Source organism: Sceloporus undulatus, chromosome 1 (genome assembly GCF_019175285.1).
Source record: "Sceloporus undulatus isolate JIND9_A2432 ecotype Alabama chromosome 1, SceUnd_v1.1, whole genome shotgun sequence".
Taxonomy (NCBI): Eukaryota; Metazoa; Chordata; class Lepidosauria; order Squamata; family Phrynosomatidae; genus Sceloporus; species Sceloporus undulatus.
Window position 1 is genome coordinate 153,375,438 of NC_056522.1, and position 25,055 is coordinate 153,400,492.

The 25,055-nt window shown below is 39.0% G+C and overlaps 1 protein-coding gene across 16 annotated transcripts in view; it reads right to left on the reverse strand.

Annotated features, from left to right (window-relative positions):
- Positions 1-25,055, reverse strand: part of PUM2 (pumilio RNA binding family member 2) — a 70,800-nt gene that overhangs the window by 39,538 nt on the left and 6,207 nt on the right. For 7 of the 16 annotated variants that reach the window (XM_042450812.1, XM_042450839.1, XM_042450821.1 and 4 more), the window contains exons 2-8: positions 10,713-10,781; positions 8,237-8,342; positions 7,937-8,124; positions 6,805-6,977; positions 3,563-3,836; positions 1,888-1,981; positions 1,143-1,265 (exon numbers count right to left, since the gene is read on the reverse strand). In XM_042450812.1, the coding sequence (XP_042306746.1) occupies positions 1,143-1,265; positions 1,888-1,981; positions 3,563-3,836; positions 6,805-6,977; positions 7,937-8,124; positions 8,237-8,342; positions 10,713-10,763 (1,009 nt within the window). In that variant the 5' untranslated portion in view covers positions 10,764-10,781. The remainder of the gene's footprint in view (positions 1-1,142; positions 1,266-1,887; positions 1,982-3,562; positions 3,837-6,804; positions 6,978-7,936; positions 8,125-8,236; positions 8,343-10,712; positions 10,782-25,055) is intronic. The other 9 variants (XM_042450848.1, XM_042450830.1, XM_042450795.1 and 6 more) reach the window with 3 other exon arrangements.

Genomic DNA, 25,055 nt, shown 5'->3' on the forward strand with positions numbered 1-25,055 from the left:
GGAAAGTTGAGGCTATTAATCAGAAGTGACCATTTGCCTAGCACATTTCTTCCCAAGTCTACAAAAAAACGGGGGTTTTATTCTGTTTGTGTGTAATTGTTTTTAACCCTGATATATATGTTGTTTGATGTTTTGCTGTCAACCGCCCTGATCTATGGAAGGGCGGTATAAAAATTTTATTATTTATTATTATTGTTACAAAATAATTTAATTTCTTAACATGATGCAAACAATCCATTCCCTATAAAGACACAGTATCTATGATAAAGGATCTTCACAGGGTTCAACTAAGCCATATTTCTCACATCTTCAGCACACTAGGGGAGTCCAGCAAAAGACAACCTGAGCAATCTTCCTATGATCTCTCCAGTCTTCCCTGCTTCATCCTGTAAATTACAGACAGTCCTTAACACTTGTTATATGACTGTACCAAGGGGAAGAGCTGGCTGGGGATATGAGAAAAATGCAAAATAACTACTGTTATGCACAGTGGTCTGTGACTACTGGTTGTACACAACATTACACAGATCCTTCCATACAGAGGTGCTATGATAGCTAAGAAAACATCACAGATTTTATGGTAATCACTACACATTAAGAAACAACAACAGAAAAGGCATTTTTAAAAAATGTCTTAAGAACAAACCGGTCAAAATTAAATATTATGCATGACACTGACTTTAATATGAGAATTAACAAAGCTTGCCTCCTTCTCCCAGCCAGTGAATCAATAAACATTTACTTTGATGGACTATGTTCCTTGCATAATTTAGACTACATCCACAAAGGTGCTGTTGTAAGATTCACCAGAGTTCTGTTTCACTTCCCACAAATGAGTCATTTGAAGCATATTAGATAATCTTGTAAGCTTTGTTGTGGAGTACAGCCAAAGAGACAGAGAATGAGAGAAACTAGTTTCAGATATTCCTATTGTTTATTTTTATTAAATATTTTATTATGAAAAATAAAATTAGAATTACACAAAGACTTGTCAGTTATCCAAGGGCCCTTCCATTAGCCAGTCATAAAACTGGGAACTAGGAAAGGTTCCCCCACGCCCTATTGGTAAAATATGTGGATGGTTTTCCATATTATACATTCCTAGTAGTACTTACTCGCTAGGGTAATAGTATTTTTTTTACCTGCCAGTGTAGCTGCTGCAGCTAATCCTGCTGCTGTGTATGGATCAGCACCTGGTGGAGCAGCACTGATAATGTAAGGATTTGGCACAAAAGCAGCTGGAGCCAAGCCTGCCGAAAATACACCTGTTACAGTAACAAAGGGTTCAATTTCACACAAGGACACCACACATAGTATTGTACCAAACAAAATAGAAATTTCACCTTAGATATTTATACCATCCACATCTGTTGAGATTTAAGAAGGTAGTATGACACACTTACAATGTTTAAGCAATCAGAATTGAAAGAAGGTATCTAACATTTTGTAACAGAAAGAATGATCTTTCCTTCCTATCTATTCTCCACTCCAACCACCCAAAACTCAGACACAGGAATCTTGCATTGCACAAGGAAGAATCCCAATTCCATGGAATTATAATCCATGCACAATCCATCATAAAGCATAGACCTCAGTGATTAACAGGTTCTTGCAATTCTCCAGAGAGGCTGTAAGGGAGATAAAACAGGGAATGATCTGTTGCATGAGCTTGCTTCTCCTCACACCACTACTGGATATTGCCCTAAAAAGATTTCAACCAAGTCCACATATACAGCTTAATATATCTAAGGGTACATACATTCTTCTTTACCAACTATCTACTTTAGCTCAAATTTACAAGTCTTAATTTACAAAACATGTACACTATACATTACCAGTACTTTTACCTGACATCTGAAGGACACATACTTTGAAAAAAAGTCTCACCTATGTGTGGTTGCTGAGCTGCTGCCAGTGCATACTGTTGTTGTTGAGCTGCTGTTAATTGCTGGACAGCAAGAGGATTAGTTCTCTGAAAGAGCTAAGAAAAAGGAAGAATTTAAACTTTTATTTTTGAATGAACCTTACTTTATACATTTAACAATGAACTGTACACAGACTATCCAAGAGCTCTTTCCTTTCAGTCCTTTTCATAAAAATGTTGAACAATATGACTGAATTTTAAATTTAGGCACTATTTAATTCTCAAGAAATCCTAGGGCAGAACTGCACATTATAAGCAATATGGAGCTGCTGCTTAAAGTGTGAGGTTGTTAATTAAAGTGAATTATAAGGAGGTTGAAGGAGTAATTCACTACACGTGGGTTAACTTTTCGCACCAAACCGATCCAAGAAGAATCATCAGAATTCTAATTCCTTGCTGCCATTGCTTCCTTACACACTTTCTCCACAGTTTAATCATATAGGCTTGCTGACCACTGATTACATGAATAGACAGAATGGAAAGAAATTACAGAAATGGGAGGTGGGGTTTGCATTTTATTTTATTTTCCTTGGGTGGGGCTGGTTTGCACCTTTAGCCTTCCTGGAATGATTATTCACTGCAAGTATGAACCTCTCATATTCTAAGGTAGGCTGAAGGAGCAATCCACTACACATGGGATATAAGTAAGCCACCATTTCCAGCATGGATGGGAAGCCTGTGTTGTCCCCAATGGTGGTGCGTGCTGTGCCGCTGGCGCACGCATGCAGCACCACTAAATGCCATTGGACGTAGATGCACCAGCATTGGAGACAATGGGGGAATACCAAAAGAGTGTGCAGACATCCCCTTCTCCTCCTCCTCCTGGTACCTGAGCAGCAGATGGAGACTAAAATCCCCAGGATGCTCTGCATGCAAGGGAAGCACTCTTCTGTCTGCTCTGGCTACCATCTTGAAATCTGAGCCACAGTCAAAGGCATCTTTGGCACTGGAGCATCCCTCTGGCAAAGAGGGCAGCAGAGCAGACACCTCAGACCCAGAGCTGCGAGCACATCCTCTGGGCAGGCATTGGGGGGGAGGGACAATGGGTGCTGTCCCTAATGGCAGTGCAGCTACGTGCACACACCACCACTGAATTCCTGTTGTCCCTAATAGTGGCATGGCTGTGTGCACATGCTGTTATTGGGGACAACGGAACTTAAGCACCTGCAGATTTTGGTATCCATGGGGGAGGGTGGAGACAGAAGAGATCCCACACAGATACCAAGGTCCCAAAAGGGAGACTGGCAAGGCAGGAATTAGAAAAACTGAAGATAGAGTGTATAAGAAAGCAAAAGCTCCAATGGATTAGAAATCCTGTGTAGTGGATTGCTCCTTCAGCCTACCTGAGAATAGCAATCCTATGTTGCATGATCCCACTCCTTTAGAGTGAGATGTAGTAAAATCTACTTATGACTGAAGTTATCAGACTGTTTGCTTCCACTTTCACAGTGATGTGGAACTGATGTAGGAAGATAATAGTGATTCCAGGACATAGTTAAAGCTAAAAGGGAAGAATATTATATGGAGCAGCCATTTTCAGTAGCAGTAGCAGCCTATGATTATTGCAATACTGTATGGCTGTGTATCACTGTATACTAGTACTGTCATAATGCTGCATGACTATATAAAAATACTAACCTGCTGCTGTGAATTGTAATCAAAGAGTCCCACAGTAGCTCCTGAAGAGTCCATTTGTACCTGATTTCCAGGATAATCAAACTGCAGAGAATCAAGACCCACTTGTTCCATAGCATCCAAATTCTGAGACTCAGAGTTTGAAAATTCTTCCACCAGTGGCTTGTGGGTTGCAGGATTGGGAAGGGAAGCCAGTCCTTCCGCAGTGCTTGGGTTAGGCCCCAAGCGCTCAGTTACTTCAGTTGGGGAGGCTTGCCGGCTTCCAGGAGTACGACTGCTTAGAAAATACATGAAAAATAGATGTGTGCGTTTATCTGTCTGATTTGTTTGCTATGTTGCTTTTTATGTATAACCTATAATTTCAATAAAGGAAAAAAAATAATAGTAAAAAAATAGATGTCAGCTTTTTAAAAAGCAGTTGTTTCAACAATCGTATTTGAGAATATCTGCTTTATTTTCTTTAAGAGTAAACAAAGCAGAAACATTTCTCTTGAAGAGCCATGGTGGTGCAGTGGTTAAATACCTGTATTGCAGTCATTCACTCAAAAATCATAAGGCTGCAAGTTCAATATCAGCCAGGGTTCAAGCTCAACTCAGGTTTGCATCCTTCCAAGGTCGCTAAAATGAGTACCCAGATTGTTGGGGGCAATCAGCTTACACTTTGTAAACCACTTAGGTTATATGTAATTATATTACATATAATTGCTATTGCTATTATATGTAAGATTCTCATTTACTGTTGACTAAAGCTCCATCCAGATATTACTGAACTGGATTGACTGAACACATGAGAAAGGGGAGCGCACTAGTCTTGCTTACTCAGTTGATGCTTTAATGTTATTTTGATATGGATAGAAATTTAAATGAGTGAGGCAACTGACTTAGCACACTTCTCCTCCTTGAGAGTTTAGACTATCCAGTTCTAATATTTCTGAACAGGGATTAAGAAGGATATTTTTCATCTAGACACTACACTTCTACTGATGCAGCCTAAAATTGCACTGGCCTTTTCAGCTGCTCATCACACTGTTGACTCATATTCAACATGTTGTCTACTAGGACTCTTAATACTGTTCATAAATATGTAATAGAGTGCAGCAAGCCATGACATGAACAGCCAACAATGTAGTAGATAAACATATTTTAAGAATATGATCAAGTTTAAGATAAATTTTATTGGTCTGAACAATATACTACATACAGAACAGCTTGCAAATGCCATGTGTTCCATTTTTTGTACAAATCAAAGCATATACCATGGAAAATTAATAGTAGAGAAGATGCCAGCCACAGATGCTGGCAAAACATCAGAAATAAACTCTTCTAGAACATTGCCACATAGCCCAAAAACTATGGATGCTGGCCATGAAAGCCTTCAACTTCACCAACTTGAGACTTGTTTCCAATTTCTTCCACATATTTTATTGGAAACTTCCCAGTTTTTGCATCCTCCTATTATATAAACCTGCCCAGGTACTCCTTTCAATTAATGAGGCCATACCTCATTTTCCTTGCCTTCTGAAGTAAGAAGTACTGTATATTCTCAAGAAAGGGCAGGGGGCTTTTTATTTGTGGAACAGGATGCAGTAATTTACAACTAATTAATTGTTATTAGTTTTTGTGTGCGTTCAAGAAGTTTCCAATATATGGCAACCCTAAGGTGAACCTATCATGGGGTTTTCTTGGCAGGGTTCTTCAGAAAGGGGTTGCCATTGCCAATGTTCTGAGGTTGTGCTTTGTACAATGTCACCCAGTAGGTTTACACAGCCAAGCAAGGATTTGAATCCTGGTCCCCAGAGTCATAGTCTAATGCCCAAACCACTACACCACATTTACTCTCTTGACTGATTAGTACCTCTGATACTATAATTCCTCTTGACCAGATAAATCTTTGTACCAGTTTGTCTTCAGTCTGTGGTCCACAGGGACTATCAGAAAAACGGAATTTGTGTGGCTCTTACATGTGTTTGAGGACTAGGCCATTGGGGTGGCCTAAAATTTAGGGGGGGGGGGATCCTCAACTATTGTACATTTTTATATGTTTTATACCACAGATGTGCTGGGCAGTCTGCAGTCTTCTGTATGTTATTCATCTCCCTTCAACCCTAGCCTGTTTAGCCCATAGGCAGGGATAATGGGATGTAGAATCTGACATCTAGAGGACTACAGGTCACTCTTCCTCATTTTATAACTTGCTCTAATCGTACCTACAAAGATGAATTTCTCTCATGAGATGTGACATATATTAAGATATCACATATTATACAAAGTAAGGCAGAATTTGAATAATCTGGAAGCGATGAATAAAAAAACAAACCTGAGCATGTTTATTTTTTATAAATGCCTCTGAATTGACTTCCACCCATGGTGACCCCATGAATGAGAGACCTCCAAGTCACCTTATCTTCAGCAGCCCTGCTCAAGTCCTGCCTACTCATGGCCATCTTCCCGTCTTCCTACTGCCCTCTACCTTACCAAGCATTATCATATTTTCTAGAGAATTCTGTCTTTGCATTATATTGCCAAAATACAGAAGTCTCAGTTTAGTCATCCTGGTTTGTATGGAGAATTCCAGCTTGATTTGGTCTGTTGTTTTATTATTTATTTATTGCACTTATATCCTGCCTTTCTCCCAAAATGGGATCCAGTGCAGCTTGTTGTTGTTATGTCCTTTCAAATCATTTCTGACTTATGGCATCCTAAGGTAAACCTATCATGGGGTTTTCTTGACCAGATATGTTCAGAGGAGGTTTGCTCCTGCCCATCCTCTGAGGCAGAGGCAGTGTGACTCACCCAAGTTCACCCAGTGGGTTTCATGTCGGATCAGGGAATCGAACTCTGATCTCCAGAGTTGTACTCCAACACGCTGGCTCTCATATCCGAAGTTTATATTTTGTTCATATTCTCAGTAAAGCACCTTTCTGGGGCTGAGTGTGTATGACTTGCCCAAGGTCACTCACTGGGTTTTCAGGGCTGAGTGGAGAATTAACCTTGATCTCCAAAGTTGTAATCCAATGCTGAAAACACTACACCATGCTGGCTGCAGGAGCCATTTATTTGTCTTTTCAGCAGTCCACAGTATCCTTAGCACTCTCTTCTCCAGCACCACAACTCAAATGAGTTGATTCTCTTCCTATTAGCTTTTTTCACTGTACAGCTTTCACACATCTTCAAACCTCATATATAAATCTGGGATCTACTGCTAAAAAATTAAGATTCTTTAGGGGAAAAAAATTAAGGCTTACTTAAAATCTTTACAGTCAGCATCCATTCCATTTGGCAAACCTCTGCCATTTATTTTAGTAACATCATCATCATCTCCTTGTTTGAGATCTCTGTTTTTTTCCTCTTCAAATGGAGAAGCCTTGCCTTTCTGGTCTCCTTTCTCAGGTCCATCTGTTTCTGCTTCTCTAGTACCCTAAGGAAAAACAATATTTCATTCCAAATCTAGAAGGAGCATTACAAAGTAATCTGATTCTACACTATAGTACTTGTCAGTACCTATATTGGTCAAATACTTGTTTGTCATGTTTCAGTCTTATGCAAAATGTCCAACTGTGAAAGTGAACTATTATGATAAATAGGACAACTACTTATGTTGGAATCTAACCCATTAACTTTACATCAGTTTAATATCACACACTATAAAACATGTGAAGGTAAAATAATTTCCATTTACAATATGAAGCTGTAGTGAAAAAGCCATTTTACATTTTTGAAGTTATTTTTCTATTAGCAACTGCTCTTCCTGAACATTAATGTATTACATAAACTTAAACCTTCAGTTCAATATAAATAAACTTCATCAAATAATTCTTTAAAATTATGGCATTCCTTAGCTACATGAAGCAAAAAAATAAAAATAAAACACTGAGTCTGACATAACAGTTGAATGAAAGCAACTCTAATCATCAATGAATTATTAAGGCACCATGCAGATACACTAAAACCCTCCCACATATATGCACCAGGAATTGCCAGCTTTCCTCTTCCTTCTTACAATACATGGAAGCTCCTCCAGAGTGAAGCCCAATTTTGGAAAGCTGCTTTTCAGGCACAGGAGGCCTCTGTCAAAGTTATGGTGACATATGGAAGCTCTGTATGTAGTACTCGGGATCATGTGAACTATTAAAAGCAAATCATCAGTGGCATGAAGCAGTCTTGTGTGTAAAACATGAATATTATTCCTGGTTAATACTGAGTACTGTATAAAGAATGCCTACCCATGTCTACCCAGAGTGCTCTTCCACACATCAGAATAGAAATTCAAATTGTCTACTTTGTTCCTCGCCTACACTAAAGAACTATTGAAGCATGCTGGATAATACAGCTCAGGGAGTTTATAACAACTTCTGTTGATATAATTAAGTTACTTACAAAAGCTCCTTTCCTAAACCGTGAATCCAATTTATCTGCTGGAGAAGAACTTAGCACATATTCTACCATGCTCACGCCGAGGCCACCACTCTCTGATCGAGGAGACAAGACAGCATTTACTTCACTGTTTCCATGAAAAACATGTCCAGGTTTTCTCTGAACCATAATAGGCTGGGACATGGAGTGGTCTGTTTTTAAAAAGACATTAAAGTTAGTAAGATGCAACATAACCAGCATAGATAACTGCAGAATTTTCTCTCACCAAACCATAATTCCATACTGTAAATAAAAATAACTTACGAGGTGTTCCCCAGGCAGTTTCTCTCCATTCATCACCAAGAAATATGCCTTTTTGTCCATCCTTTGCTGGATCATCTGGTTCCCAAAATTTTTTGGCAGGTAGCAGCTATTGAAAAAGGAAATAACATGTTAAATACTGATTAATTCACATGATTACTAAACGGAGGCTTAAAAGTTTATCCAGTTACATAAAAGTAAAAGAATCTGATTTAAAGGGACTAGTGTTTAAATTGCAATTTTGCTAATTAATTCTTTACCTATGTGTGTGTACACATGCCTTCAAGTCACTTGTCGACTCATGGAGACCCCATCAATTTCATGGAGTTTTCTTAGGCAAGGAATACTAAGAGGTGGTTTTGCCAGTTCCTTCCTCTGAAACAGAGACTACAGTACCTGCCATTTGCTAACAGTCTTCCATCCAAGTACTAATCAGAGCTCAACCTACATAGCTTTCAAAATGAGATGGGATCTGGTGCTTTTAGGGTGTTTAGGCCTACATCAACTGTTAAAAGCCTAAGGGAACTTGGCAAAACCAGGACCATGACTAATACGTTTTACCTGTCAAGATGTTGCATATATTCATGACAAAGGCAGGTTTGGAGGCATGACAGGTAACTTACAAAATAATGTTTCAAAAAGTGTCAATACATATTGGTCTCCTGAACCCAGGTTGCTTCCTACAGTTCATTTGTATGTTGTCTGTAGAAGCTGGACCATTCTGGAAAAATGAAATAATTAAAATCTTATCTGCAGCAGACTACAGTCCAGAAATGCCAAATAAAACTTACTCTTACTCTATAGGGTGGCACAAGACGCTATTGTTTCAGTGGCTCCTGTCCTGGAAATATAACTTTCTTCTTATAGATCTTAAAAGTTCTTCAAACAATGGTTATAATGCACAGGGTTTTTTCATCATACCTCCCATACCAGCCTAAAACATGAACCATTACCTTCTGAGTGAACCTTTATGTTTAGGATTCAAGGAATAGTGCTTTTCCGGTATGTTTCTACATTTTAGCGGCATACTTTCAGAATCTAAAATTCTAAATCAGGTATTGTTCTCTGCAAACATGGAGTTTCCAAGTTACTAATCCTAAATCCAGGAAAATATGTCAACCATTTCAGTATATATTATATATTCTGGCTTTTAAAAATAGTCTGCAACTCTGTACAGTTTTCTGAATCCAATTGAGGTAGATGTTGTCCCCTGTAATGTAAGCTTTGTTTTGCTCTCTACTTAACAATGGAAGAAATGCAGTGAAAGCAGAACAGAAAAATGCAGTAAACTTCAGCTATATTCTGACACTTGGAGTCCCCCCGCCCACATTCTCCTAATCTAAAGGGCAAGTAGATTCACATATCCCTAAAGATTTTTGAAATTATTCACCTTTAGTACCAGAAGTAGGCATAATGACCTTCCCCAATTCATCCCCCGTAAATGGGAGTTGTAAAACAGAATGTAAGCATTTCACAACAATCCTAATCCTTTTTGGTACTTCACAAAAATAGAAATGGCTCAGACACACATCAGTGAACCATTTCTCCCAAGCATCATGGCACTGGGATCCCTCTGCTCTAGTATCATAGATTGAGACACAAAAATATAGGAGAAGGGAGTGTCTTAAGTACCTTGGCTCTGTCTTTGGGATAGACTCCTTGTATCTCTCCTTTGAGAAGTTTAAGTGGATTCTAAAACTAAAATGAGACTGATGAAGTAGGGAATGCTCTGGAGGACAGTCAACCATCAAACGTGAGCAGCAACTTCATGGTCATCTACATTCTCCAATATAATAACTGGCAGGAAAATAGTTTGTACAATTGGCCCTCTATTTTCATGGGGGATCTGTTCTGTACCTCTCCTCGCGAAAACGGAGGCATGCGCATATTCAAGCCTCATAGGCTTGAATGGGGTACGGCCCAGGTGCACATGCTATTGGAAGTAGCGGAGTTCCCCCCTCCGCAGATATTTGAGGGTGCGGGCGGATCCCAAATACACGAGTTAAGAAAGGCAACTGTAATAGCTTTGTTGCTGTTGTGTACTTTCAAGTCACTTCTGACTTATGGTGACCCTAAGGCAAACCCTAAGGATAGTATGCATAGCATACTTCCTAAGTCTAAAAGCAACCCTTATTCTGCAGACCTTTTTTAGGACTGATGATCCAGCAAAAAGTGAACAAAGACTCTCCCTTTATGGAATGCCCTACACTCTGAAGTCTGTTGGGTTGCTACCACCAACTTTTGTGGACTAGCAAGAACTTACATTTTCCAAGAACCACTCTGAACAGACTAGGTGATCATTTGTTTCTGATTTATGGATTAGTCTATCTGGCTGTATTTGATAGATTCAGCAACTGCTTTTCATTATTTAAATTATTGATATGATTGCTGGGGAAAGAGACGAAGTCCTGTGGGTTAATGTTGACAAAAATGTATTCAAAATAATCTATTTGATAAAATTCCTTCTACTAATATTTACCTCTCCCATTCCCCGAGATTCTAGTGCAAGAGCTTGAAACTCATGATTCATTTCATCCACAGAACGAACCTACAAAAGAGAAAAAAATAATGCTAAAAAGTTGTTACAGATGAATGTTTATATACCACACATGTGAGCTATCCAGTAGTTGTTAAAGGCAGCTTACAAAATCAGTACAGTGGTACCTCGGGATACGAAATACCCAGCTTACGAATTTTTCGGGATACGAATAAATCCCATAGGGATTTATTGTTTCGGGTTACGAAAGTTTTTTCGGGTTACGAAAAAACTCCGGCGCTGTTTTAAATGGAGCCGTGGCAGAGCCGCGGCTTTTTTCCCCATTAGCGCCTATGGGTTTTCGGCTTACGAAGGCTTTTCGGGTTACGAAATTAGCCGCGGAACGAATTAATTTCGTAACCCGAGGCACCACTGTATCTCATTTCTCCGGGACATCTACAGCCTCATATATAGATTCTCCAGAGTTTATATAGGACAGGTGATCTATTGCACATAATTGAATGGGGTGGGAAGGAAGCATCTTAAATGAGGTGAAGGTAATCTTGCATGAATCTTCTTTTATTATATTCTCCCTCACCCTGCAATTGTTTAGCACAGAATGCATTGCAGACTAGATACTCAAGCTGTCTTCTCTCATTCAACCTTTGGATAATAACCTCAATTGTTAGAATTTACTAGGTATCTTCTGCATTTTAGACCCACCTACAAGAAAGATGAAAAGTAATCTTATTAAAAATAACAGATTTACTAGAAAACAAGAAATACTGAGCATGTGATATCAGTACAGGAGCTAATGCTTGAAAACACAACCACAAGCCAATCATGCCTTGAATAATAAGCCATCTAAACAAATTTTTAAACCATGTTCTATGGTTCAGGTATTTCAACAGATATATACCAGTAAGTACAAATTTAAAACACAAAATGTGAAGTAAACCTATGAGTGAAAATGTTCATATAATTAAAAATAGAAGAGCAAGAAAAGTTTGGCTATAACTGATTACTGTATTTAAGTGACCAGAAAACAATTACGCACAAACTCAACCAACATTTCAAACAAAAAACCCTCCTCCTATGCGAATTTAAAGATTAGCAGCAAGTCAGAGGCAGCACAATATCTGCTGCTACTCTTCTCTGACCATATAGATCAATGAAAGAAAAATGTGTACCTCTTACAGATAATCCACTTATGGCGGTTGCCACAAGGTGTAGTGATGATTAAATCATACTCAAACTGAAAACAAACTCATACTGAAAACAGGGCTGTCACATTATTATTTGACATGATGACTAGCCATAGAAGTGCAGGATGAAAAGGGAGGAAGAGCAACAGACAGAAAGGTGAACTGCAGTCAAAATTGGCACATGCTGTTGCTAGCTTGGGCCCCTCCTTCCCTAATGGAGATCATCAGAACAAATGGCTCTATGCAAAAGGAAAGGACCGTCAGCTGCAGGAGAGGTGATGTTATCTGTCCCTCCCTTATACCCTTCTATTTCAAAAAGAGCTATAGACATCAGCAAAGTGTAGGAGGGCTTCAGCATGCAAGACCAGCTGAACCCTACAACAGTGTGTGTGTCTATGTGCCTCCAAGCTGTCAGTTGATCCATGACAACCTCATGAACTTCATAGGGTTTTTGTAGGCAAGGAATACTCAGAAGTGGTTCTGCCAGCTACTTCCTGCAAAATATAGCTTACAGCACCTGGCATTTGTTGGCAGTATCTCATCAAAGTACTAACCAGACTGCTTAGGTTCCAAGATCAGACAGGATCTGCTGCGTTTAGGCTGGCAACGCAACATTACCCTGGCTTTAGAGAACACTGTGTTTTTAGCAATGGAGACTGTTGGAAGTCATGTCTAGATCTCAAAAAGGCAAGCATGGGTTAAGTCTCCTTATGCTTGTACATGGGAACGTTTTGGGGGGGAGCAAATGTTTTGTGTCCCTGGCCTGCTCACTCAGCCAACAAGACATGTGACTCTGCAGATCAAAGGATTTTACAACCTTCACATGAGGTCAGCTTTAGCAATATAGGTGCTGTACTTCCTGAGAGATAATTAAAAAACTAGTAATTAAAAGTGCCTGAACTCTATATTTTTCCATCTCCCTCATTTCTCCTTTTGTTGTTCTGTTTGCTGTTTAGATTGAAAGTCCAAGAGAAGAGACTACCTTATTGCTTTTCTCTGTAAACTGGTGTGGCAGCTTTTTCAGCTGAAAGGATATGGATAAAATAAAATATTGCAACATAATCCAGTTGTGGGTTTCCTGTAGGTAAGTGACTAACCACTGTAGGAAAAAGACTGCTGAACCTTTCATAAGCCCTGGAATGGTTTCACTTATGTTCTTAATTTATCACAATAAGAGTTTGCATGTTGGGCACTGCCATAACTTGAAAAACATGAACCTAGATTCCTGAAACTTAGTGGCATACTAAGGGATTCTCAAGAACATGCACCTTAGAGTTATCTTGGGTTTCTTTTTAAAGATTCTTCACAAGTTAAAAGGGCCTCTCAAGTGTAAAGGTTCTACTCTACACGTCCTCCAAATGCTTGTTGTAAAGCAAGAAGCATGACAGGCCTGAATAGAACCAAGCCAAAGCAAAATACTATCAACCTTCTCCAACCTGGGTCTCTGAAGAAGTTTCAGACTTCACATTCTACAAGCCAACACAGAGGATGGTCAGGGATGGGGGTCTTTCAAAGATTAATAGTTTTTCTACTGTAAGTGTATGATGTATCCTTCACAGAAATTATTTTTGTAGGTTGATCTCTGGGTACTAGAGAAATCCCATAAGCCTAAAATCTTCCTCCCTCTTGCTATAGACTTTAACTTAGACTCTGACTAAGACAGAACTTATCAGGGGTATTCTTTTCCTTTTGCACACATCAAATTGGCAGCCATCAGCTCCCCCTCCCCGCCCCAGCATTCGCCAGCAGCTGCTACAGCATCTTCACATAACACTTTTATACCCCTTTGTTCCTGGACTTGAAGAAGGGCTAATGAAAAGAAAACACCACTACTGGAAAGTGGACAATGTCTTTCAGAGACAACTGAATTTATTACAAAGACAGTTTAAAGACAACTGGATAGTGATTTAAAATTAGACAGATTTCAACACTGTCTTATTAATTTAAGTACTGTATTTTCTCTTTATCTCAGTTGGAACAAACCAGGATAATAAACAGCTGTTTAAACTATAAGCCAACTATGTTATTTTGTGATGTGGTGATGAACTGTTACTGATCAAGAGGTAACTGTTCTCCTTGCAGCTATGAGGTGGGGATGGGGGAAATCACAGCTTGACACCAAATAAGTGATATTTGAGATGCACTGTAATGAATACTAGCCATCTTGTAATGATTTTAAAATATGTTAGGACTGCTGAAATAAACTATTTATTTGGGTTGCATTATGTTTTTATGTAAAAATGTATGGAACTGCTAACTATAATTATGTACTCACAATTAGCTGTTGTTTTCCCATAAGAAAACAAGCCAATTAAAGGCAATTATGTCTCCATTCTTTTTCATGTTGTGTTCCTCACAATCAGCATCCAAGAACACTGTACCACCATGAGCAAAACTCTATCACTGCAATGTTAGAGAAGTACACCTCTGTTCTCTATCATCCCTTGTACATACCACTTATTTATGTTGTTAAAGGTAAACATTTATACACATTCCATTAATTGACACTACTGTCTCAATTACTAATATTCCAAGCAACTTCATGCCACTAAGTTTCTTCATTCAGATTTTTGGGCAGTCAACATGGCTTCTCCTCCTCCTCCTCCTCATGCATCCATCTTCAAATCCTACCCAGGCAGTATCCCAATGTCCAGAGCAGATGAAAAAGCTCATATTGCTGCACCATTCTGTCAGTGTCTGTTCTTCAGGAACAGTTCATAAAACTGACCTATTCCTAGGATTTCTATATAAAAAAATGAAATGCTCCAGTATTTCTGATGGATTTTTCTTCTAATCCAGTGATAACTAACTTTTTTTGGGTCATGTGCCAGGGGCAGGGCTTCTGCCCAGGGGTGAGGCTGCATACCAGGGGGTGGGACTTTTCCCCCTGGAGATGGGGCTTCTTCTCTCTGGAGGCAGGACTTCTGGGGCGGGTCTTCTCCCCCCCGCCCTTTCCCTGGCCTCCAGCTATCTCCGAGAGACAGCTAGAAGCGGGGGGAAGGTTCAGAAGGGAAGGCGATGGGTGCGCACCATTGCTCCTCCTCCTCCTGCCCTTCCCCTGGCCTCCAGCTGTGTCTGAGAGACAGTTGGGGGTCAGGAAAGGCCAATGGAGGGGAGGAGGAGAGGGCACACGCCCGTTCCTCCCCCCCCCCCCCCCGATCGTTCCTGACCCATAGCTGTCCCTGGGGAGGGTTGCGCTCCCTCCTCATCCTCTTCTTGTTCATCCACTCTCCTTTCCCAGGCAGCCATGGAAGGAAGAAAAGAGGGAGATGACAACGCCCACAATGGCAGCAGCAAGGTGACACCCACACAGCTGCTATCTGTTTTCAAAAGGCTTTGCTTGTTTCAAGGGTTTCTGGAAGCAAAGGCAGTTGGGAGAGAGACGACTATCAAAACTACATGTGTAGCTGTATGAATGGTTAAAATCAGGACTGCATTACGCTACCTTAGTGGTTCCACCATATTTCTGTTGCGATCCACATGGAGAACCCATTGCATGTAGGCGCAAGCCACACAAGTGGTGTGGTGTGAAATCATAGGTAATACCATGCTTTATCGGGTTGTGGGGGGGGGGGGGGGAGAAGCTATGTGATATTCTGAGCACATATAATCTTATATAAAGACAAGGTTGTATACAAGAAGCAGTATCATGTGGGAGTTATTAATGAGACTGAGTCTTCTAGTCATAACCCAATGTAAGTTAGTTATGACTAGACATCAAAGAAAACAAAGGAATGAAAATTAGCGATGACATGGGTTGCATCCAAGGTGGAATTGCAATAAATGCATGCACATAATCTGTACAATTTTTCCCCATTTTGTCCTGTTACTTTACCTTGATTTGTTGACATGAATCAGTTAGACACAAGATATTAACATTTCAGAGTTTTAGACACAGGCGATGATGCAGACAGAATTTTAACAAATGATACTGGTATTCTATTTAAGTGATCAGGGTTTGGGTTTGGCTATTCTGTTAATAAATCTGAAGCCCAAATCACCATTTACTGATGGAAATTGTCTTTCAGTGAAATACAGTTCTATAACTTCTATAACTACAGTATTTAAAATAATCCAAAGAAAATAACTGGCACTATTTATATGAATGCTTGATATTCCTTACATCAATTATACTAAAATAATCACCATGATTAAACCACTTGGATGTTGTGCTTAAAATAGATTAACCCACACATGTCTTTCTGAAAACTATGGATTTAAGGAGGAAAAAAATGCAAGCAAAAGCAAACGAACTACAGTGGGCCCTTATTATCTGCTGGAGTTTAGTTCCAGGACTCCCTGTGGATAACAAAATCCATGGATGCTCAAGTTCCATTAACTATAATGACATTAAAAAATGGTGTCCCTTATATAAAATGGAAAATCAAGGTTTGCTGTTTGGAATTCATACTTTTGGGGAATATTTTCAAGCTGTGGATGCTTGAATCTGTGAATAAAAAGTCTGTGGATAAAGAGGGCTGACTGTACCTACCAAATGATCTACATGAATTTTATTTCCTGTTGGCCAATGGTGTTTATTGGAGTAACCATGCAACTGCTCAGCAACCTGCCTCTGGAAGAAATATCCAACTGTGGTATCATCCTGAGACCGGCCACTGAGGGGCATCTGAATAGTGGTAGCACCTGATACTGCAGATATAAGGATGGTGTGAGGATTGGTTCCACCTGAATTGGGCCCTGATGTTGCTCCACCTACTGTTTCAGCTGGAGCAAACCCTGCTCCAACCCCACTGGCTTCCTGACCAATGTTTGCATGCATCATTAGTTTGACCTCCAGTTAAGACACTTCATTCATGCCTAGTAGAACACATGGAATTCCCATTCCATGTTGAAATCTAAAAAGAGAAAGGCTTGATAACATAGAAAGCTTTCCACGAGAGTAACTTAACATATAGTTCTTATAATCAGGAGTTTAACATTATAAATCCAAACTATAAAGAACAGGTTTTGCTAATAACCACTTGCTTTCCTATTAAAGTCAACAAGCTGAATGTTGCTAGTTTTTTATTGCTTTTCTGTAAGTTATGATTTCCAAATTCAGCATTTGACCAAAAAAAAGTAGGTACCATATATACTCGACTATAAGTCGAGAAACTTATACTCCAAAATGGACTCAAAAATCATGAGTCGACTTATATATGGGGCAATAAGTTAAGACTGCTTATGCCTTCCATCACAGCCAGAGCTAACAAACAGCTGGTGAGGTAAAGGAGAGAGAGAGTATGCTGAGGCTTGTACCGTTTTGCAATCCATGAACTTTGGAAATGCTGGTGGTGAAGGGAAGGGAAGGAGGAGAGGGGTTTGTACCCCGTTTTGCAAGCCATGATGTGCCTTGCAAATGCTGGTGGTGAAGGGAGGGGTAGAGAGAGAGAGTGGGTGTGTGCCAAGGTTTGTTTCCCCATTTTTCATGCCGAGACTGTGACCCTTGGAAGAGATCCAGAGAGGGGGAAGGAGGGAGAGAGGTGGTGCTTTGTTTCCCTTTTGTAACATGCCCCAGTGTTTGATCCTCAACTTATTCACAGGTCATATCAAAATCCATGATTATGGCCCCAAAAACTGTCCTCAACTTATACATGAGGTTGACTTATACACAGGCATATACAGTATTCCCATACCATGCTTATCATTATGCTTTGTACCATTGTGCATGTTTTCTAGTATTTTTTCATCAACAATCTATGAAGCCATAACACTGCTGATACTAAAAGAATTGGCCAGCTGCCAATTCAGTATAAATGAATTTTAAAAACAAATTTAGTCTAGTAGTTACAGTTATTTTGTACCATTTCTGTTTTAATCTCTTTCTGATTATGCTTTAAAGGCCAACTATTATACTGATCTTTTAACAAGTCAGTTTTTTTTATTTTATTTATCAAATAACTAACCCCTGAACCACTGCAACAAATCAAGTGGCAAAAAGGTATTGTTACTAGGGTGAAAGACAGCCTTTTACACTTCTGGACAACATGATAGTTCAGACATTAATGCCAGAAAACCCTTGCTTACTGTAAGTGAACCACACACTGGTGCACACAGTTCATTCACTCCCTTTGGGGTCTTCTCATAAAAAGAAGTGACTAAACTGTCCAGGAATAATTTAGGAATCAGATTACAATTCCTGTCTTGGAAATACCCTAAAGACACCTACTCCCATTTGATATTGGAAGGTAAGCAGGGTCAGCCCTGGTTAATACTTGCATAAGAGACCACCAATGAATTCTAAGTGCTGCTGTAGGCTACATTTCAGCAAACAGAACTGGCAAAACCACCTCTGGGTATTCTTTGTCTAAGAAAACCCTATGAAATTCATGGGGTCATCATAAGTCAATGAGCATTTTGAAGGCACATATACACAACTGTGCAAGACAGGACACTTATTTTGGGCAATTTGATATGCCTTCTATTATAACTACAATGGCTAGCAAGAACAACCAAGTGGGAATGAACTGGCTCCATGCACATTGCACATTCGTAATAAACTAGGATTTTCTGGAATTGTGGTTTATTGTTGTATCCAAATAAAATCTGTTTCCATGTAAAATATCTCAGGTCATGAAACAGGTTGCTACTTGAATAGACTCTGGCCCAAACCTTTCACTTTTAAAAAACGTTAACAGACTGCTAATTTTAATTTATTAAAATCAGAAACTCCTCAAGGCAATATCCAAATCTGCACTTTAAATTTCAAGTACATAGAAGCTTCACACTTTTCATCTCGCACCCCAATTATTAAAAAGGGGATAGTTATAAACCAAAAGTAGCAAGAAACATCTATAGAAAAACCTAGAAAACCATGCTCTGTGGTTTAGTAAACACATTCAAGATTTACAAAGAGCCACACTTCTGTGATAGTTCATTCATATACTTTTAAAATTAAAAAGCTGTGACAAAAGTGCTAAGTGAAAACTAACTCCTTTACATACAAGTTATTTTTGGCATGAAAAATGCAAGCTGTAGAATTAAAAGTACTGCTCCAAAATTAGGTATTAAATACTATTTGTTTTGTCTGAATTACAATGTAATGACTTTGACACAGCCATAATGATATTTTCCAATACCTACTACTGTACTGTACTAACACTTGGCAATTTTGGGTATCTGTGTAACACAATCTAGCTATCACGCATCATATGGGGGTGGGGCAAGCAGCATGCAGATTCCTATTTTATGTTTATAACAATATCGGGTTAATAAATTTTGAGTCATACCTTTACATAGTGTACTACCATTTACTTAACTGATACAGACTAAGCTGCACATGGTAATGTTGATATGCCTCTTTATCCCACCTGAAATTAGGACAGTGACTGGAACAGGATGAATACTATTTACAATATTTTCATCCCTATGATGACTTTATTTTTAGCCACTTTGAAGTCTCATGTTGAAAAGGGAAACAGGGAACTATACAATATACATTTTCAGCAGGGCAAATATATACTATGCCAGCATCAAGAATTTGTAAACTATTCATGCAACTTTTCCACCAAAAAGTAATGTCACACATTAGAAAAAAATCATTGTTCTATTTTACTTCATTTCACAATCACCATATCTTTTATAGGACAGTATTTTGAACCAATTATAATGTAACAGTTTGGAGCTATCCCACTAGTCTTGATGATGTATATATTTCCCAACAATTAAATGAAATGCCTTTAAGCACTTAAAAGTGTTTTGACTTAATGGAAAGGATAAATAAAAGGTGTTTGTTGTTTTTTTTACTTTTCCAAGATGGAAAATGTTTACTATTTCCTCCAATACACTATGCACCATTCATACATGATGATATACTAGGATTTTACTTGCACACCTCTGCAAGACTGGGTGAAAACATCTGCTTATTGGTCTACATTTCCCCTCCTGTTGCATGTTGCATGTCATTTCCTTCTCTAGTTCCTGACTTGCCATTGTATACAAATCAGAACAATAGTGTAAATCAAATTTCTGTCTCTTGAACTAGCCAATGGCATAATCCGGGGTTTGCTGCTGCTTTGTTTAGCAAATGCGCTTATGTTAAACCATGAGTTCCCCAATCCCTAATTCATGCTCAGTGAGAGGCTGGGAATCAGTGGCTGATGCATATCAAGAATCTTTGCTTAGTGATATGTAATAACCAGGCCATATGCTTGGATTCCCAACCTCCCCTCCACAAGAGGCTTCACTTTCCCTCAACAGCCTTACTTTCTGTGAAAATGCACTCTGCACTTCTCCTCCTTCAATCGTTGCTGTTGTTTTGAGGGACCCTTGGGAATGTTGTAGCAGATGATGGAAATTGCAGACCTCTTTTATGAAGAGAAGAGAAACTAAATATCCATGCCACAGAAATTTAAAATTTATACAGTATATAAATATAGCTCAAAAATCAATTTCCATTGCCCTCCTAATACATGCAAGGAAAAAAAATATTCTAAGATGTTCAGCCACACCAAAAGATTAATTAAAGGCTAGGAGAAATGGATCAATTCCCCTACTCATCTCCACCTTGATCAGAGAGCAGGTGTTGCCAAATCAAGATTATTAACATTGGCAGGAGAATTGCCAGCTCAAACCTTGGGGTTTAGCAAAGAACTCTCAGGCAAGTCAAGGTTTCTCAATCTCACCATCATATTTGGGGAGGGGGGGGGTTCAGCCCTCCAGATGATACATGAAGCACTCTGCCTCCCATCATCCCTGACCTTGGGCCATCCCAACTGGAGCTGATAGGAGTTGGAACCTAACATCTACCATCAGCTGTAAAGACTGAGATAATACAGTACACAACACTGAATACTATACTAATAATATAAGTATTAGTACAAGTCTAAAAACATAATCTACTAATCTTTTGTATCTTAGTAATTACAGACCCTTCCTCACTGAAGCAGAACCTCACATTTCTAACCGCCTACCCATCAACAGTCAATACAGCAAAAAAGTTTTTAAACTGAGGTTGGCTAACTTTAGATGGGACACTGCTTGCAGTTTAAGCTACAGATTTCCTCTTATCAATATGTCTATATAAAACATGAATATATATGGCTATCAGGAGCAAAACATTCTTTTCCTGAATACAAGTAATAATCCAATGCACATGGAAATTAATTAGATAAAAGATAAGGGTAAAATAATAATAATAATAATAATAATAATAATAATAATAATAATAATAAATTTATTTATATTTCCTGCCTCTCCTCTCCCTGCGGATTGAGAAGGGATTACAACCAGTTAAAATACAACCAGCAATAGAAACACAGTACAGGTATAATCAACAATGGTAATTCCAATAAAAACATTAACCCTGCCATAATACAATAGCAAAATTAAAGATTAAATTTCTCTCCCAATCATAATCAATGAGAGTTGAAGTGTCAAAGTGGATGGGGCTATTTTATACAGGTCCACCAGAAAAGATACATCTTGAGAGCTTTCTTAAAAGCATCTAAGGTGGAAATAAGACGAATCTCCTCCGGCAGGTCATTCCATAATTTGGGGGCAGAGGAAGTAAAGGTCCTCTGGGAAGTTGTCACTAGTCTAGTCTTCTGTATTTGTAGTAGATTCTTCCTAGAGGTTCGGAGTGTGCGGGGCGGACTATGTAGGGAGAAGCGTTCCCGCAAGTAACCTGGGACCAAGCCATGTAGGGCTTTAAAGGTGATAACCAACACCTTGTACTGTGCCCAGAAGCTGATCAGTGGCGAGTGAAGATTTTTTAGAACAGGTGTTATGTGGTCAAACCTAGATGTACCAGTGACCAGTCTGGCTGCCATATTTTGGACCAATTGAAGCTTCCAAACTTGGCACAAGGGTAGCCCCATGTACAGCGTGTTGCAGAAATCAAGACGAGAGGTTACCAGCACATGTACCACTGCTTCTAGGTCCCCCTGGTCCAGGTAGGGATGCAAATTACTGAATCCCACAGACTTTATTCTTAGTTGTGGTAGAAACTGCTTCTAGTGTCCATTCCTAAGCAGCCAATTGGTGAGTCTAGCCTTTTAAAAAGAGTGACACCTGCACAACCCAGCTCCTACAGTGGACTGATGAAACACACAGGGTACTTATTTGCATGCACCAGGCCCTATCCAGCAAAAAATATGCATACAGAATACTATGTGGATCTTGGATGAAGTAGCATTAGTACTTGTCCATCTAAACTTACTGCTAATTTCACTGTATGATGCAGAAACTTAGTTCTGTTTAATTTAATTTTTTCTGTTTGACTTTACACATCTTTATAGAAACCATCTTGAATCTCATTTTAGATTTCCTGGATCCCAGTTTTGGGGAACAAGTGAGATATAAATGAACTCATCTACTCCTTCTCCTTCCTCTTCAACTGCAGTATTCCACTGTTAGTCATCTTCCCTCACATGCATCTAAAATTTAGTCAGAACCACTGAAAACTGCCCTGTTTATAGATTGTTCAATCATTGTGCCTCCTTAAGACTCTGCATGTTGGAAGACTAAATGGACGAACTTTGAAAAATATAGATTTTAAAAAAATAAAAATAATCAAGCCAAATCACTTTCATTAGCAAAGGTTGTATGAGTTATACTCACAAAAATTTTAACTGAAAATGATAGACATGAAAATACAGTTTCCAAGTATTTCTAACTCTAGTTGTTAGGTGAAATGTATATTAACATTTGATTCTCTAATGCGGCAGCCTGACACAAATATACTTGGTAACTGTATATGCATTGAATGGAACTGCTAAACTCAATGGGGCTTACAAAGTAAAAATCAGAAGAGCTGCCTTACAAATCAGTATGTGTTGACATGGCAATAAAAACCTGCTATGCCACCCAAAGGCAAGATATGCCATTAGAACCACTGTGCCAGAACTGCCAAAACAGGATACAGTCATAGCCAACAAAAAGAAGGTCCACACTTATGCCATTACTCTTCCTCTTCCAAGTCATGAAGATGGCATAACTTTATACTGATACCCAAGGTGATATAAAGCAACTCTTCCCATTGGATTTTATGGAAGAGGAACAGATAAATAAATACCAGCTCCAGAAAACTCTCACCACCAAGTTACTATAGCACCATGTCCATATGCAACTGCCAGACCACAGACCACAATTCAGATTATGTAACCTAAAGCTATATCACTCAAGCCTCATATTTGGCATACTTAGATCACAAAAGGAATAACTCTGGTGACAGGAATTATCAAGAAAAGATAGCTTGCAAAAGAAAGCCTAGCCTCAGAATTTATGAGGAAATTAAAAATATAGTTAATAGTTCATTTCTTAGAATCCTAGCAGATGCCATTCTTTTGAGGCCCCAAAAACCCAACCGTAGGCTATTCCTAAAAGTAGACAAGCAGGAATACACTAAAGTAAGCAAAAGAAAGCATTTACAATGGGTAATTGCTAGAAACATCTCCTGACCTTCTTATGTGAACAGTATAATCTCTTCAAGCTATTTTGCCCCCAAACTTTCCCCCAAACAGCAGGAAGCAGCATCCTCAAAATACAAAGACTACATTCATCCACACATTCAGGTTAAAGAGAAGTAAATTTGTCAGAAAGTTTGAAGCCACTGTGGAGGTGGAACATCTTTTCAACGTTTAAAAAACAAAATTTTGGAAAAATTGGGAAAAGATGTGATGTTAGTATCCTTTACATATTAAAAAATGTTACATATAATGTATTATATACATAACATTATACAATTATATAACCTTGATAAGCACAAAAGTATCTTATTTGATATATTAAAAGTATTTTTTTAAAAAACTGTTACAACTGGAGGTAAAATGTTGTCAGAAAAGAACAGCGTTGCCAATTTCCGGGGAATTCCCTGGAATCCGGGAAATTTAATTAATTTCTTTCCGGGGATTTTGACCAAATATTCCAGTAAATATTGGGGAATTCTGGGGATTTTGGATTCTGGTAAAACATTCTGGGGAATATCGTCAAGGCTTGTTGGCAACACTGGAAAAGAACCTCTTTAGTTTTGCCACTTTATTAAGTGCAAGCAAAAATTTAAAAAACTACAACAAGAAAAAGAAGAAACCATCAATATTAACAAAACAGAGAAAATTATTTTGTTTCCTCCCATCTTCCAAAGTATCAAGACATAAAACATTTATTACACACACACACACTAACTAACTGAGAATAGGTTACAAATACCAAAAACTGTAATATATCAGATACTGCACAGTGTCTTACATAAAAGCATTCCAGTTATAGTGCTTCAGAAACAATTTTGGGGAGGCTAAATATATTATGCCAAACATGTTATTAATCATTCTATAAGAAAATATTCCCAAATCCATTTTTTCAGTATTTTGTCCATTAGTCCAAATGGGGGGGGGCTTTAGGGGGGAGCCCTCCCCCGTTTCTACTTCTTTTCTGGCCCTTCACATCTCTAACAGGTAAGCTCTCTACTGGCAAAGGTCAGATGCTCCACTCCACTGCTGAACTGTCAATGTTGAACAAACACTCATGAATGCTTTTGCCTCGGAGGAACACAGGCCTAGATGCAAGAATAGACTAACCTATTCCTACACACACAACTGCATGCAGTCGCCACAGAGGAAGTGGTATACAGACAGAGACTATAGTCTCATCCACAATGAGGGCAGGGGAGAGACTGAGGCATGAGTAATGGCAGGGCATTCAAGTGATACCCCACCACCACCATCCCCTCTCGCTTCCTTACAATGTATGACTGCATATCCAATAACCACATGTTCCAGCTTCTGACTGTTGCTCGCTACCATCCTCCCTTCCTCTCCATCACGCACCAGGCCTTCCATATACTCAGCTCCATCCAGACAACAAGGGATATACACCACAATCACCAGGAGATTACCAGTATTTCCTCCATGCTATAATTAACCTATTTAAATGTGTCAAGGAGTGCCTTTAACCCACAGTGGCTACTGCACCAGCTTCACCCATTAATAGGGAAAGCAGATTTGGTCATAGTGACCACTGAGCAAAATGTGCTTTAGGGACTGGATATCTCAAACAAAACAAACAAACAGCTTCATTTATATACTGCTTCATACTGAACTAACAGTGTCTAAGTGATTTACAACTGTAAGCTAATTGCCCCCAACAATCTGGGTACTCATTTTAATGACCTCGGAAGGATGCAAACCAGAGTCAAGCTTGAGCC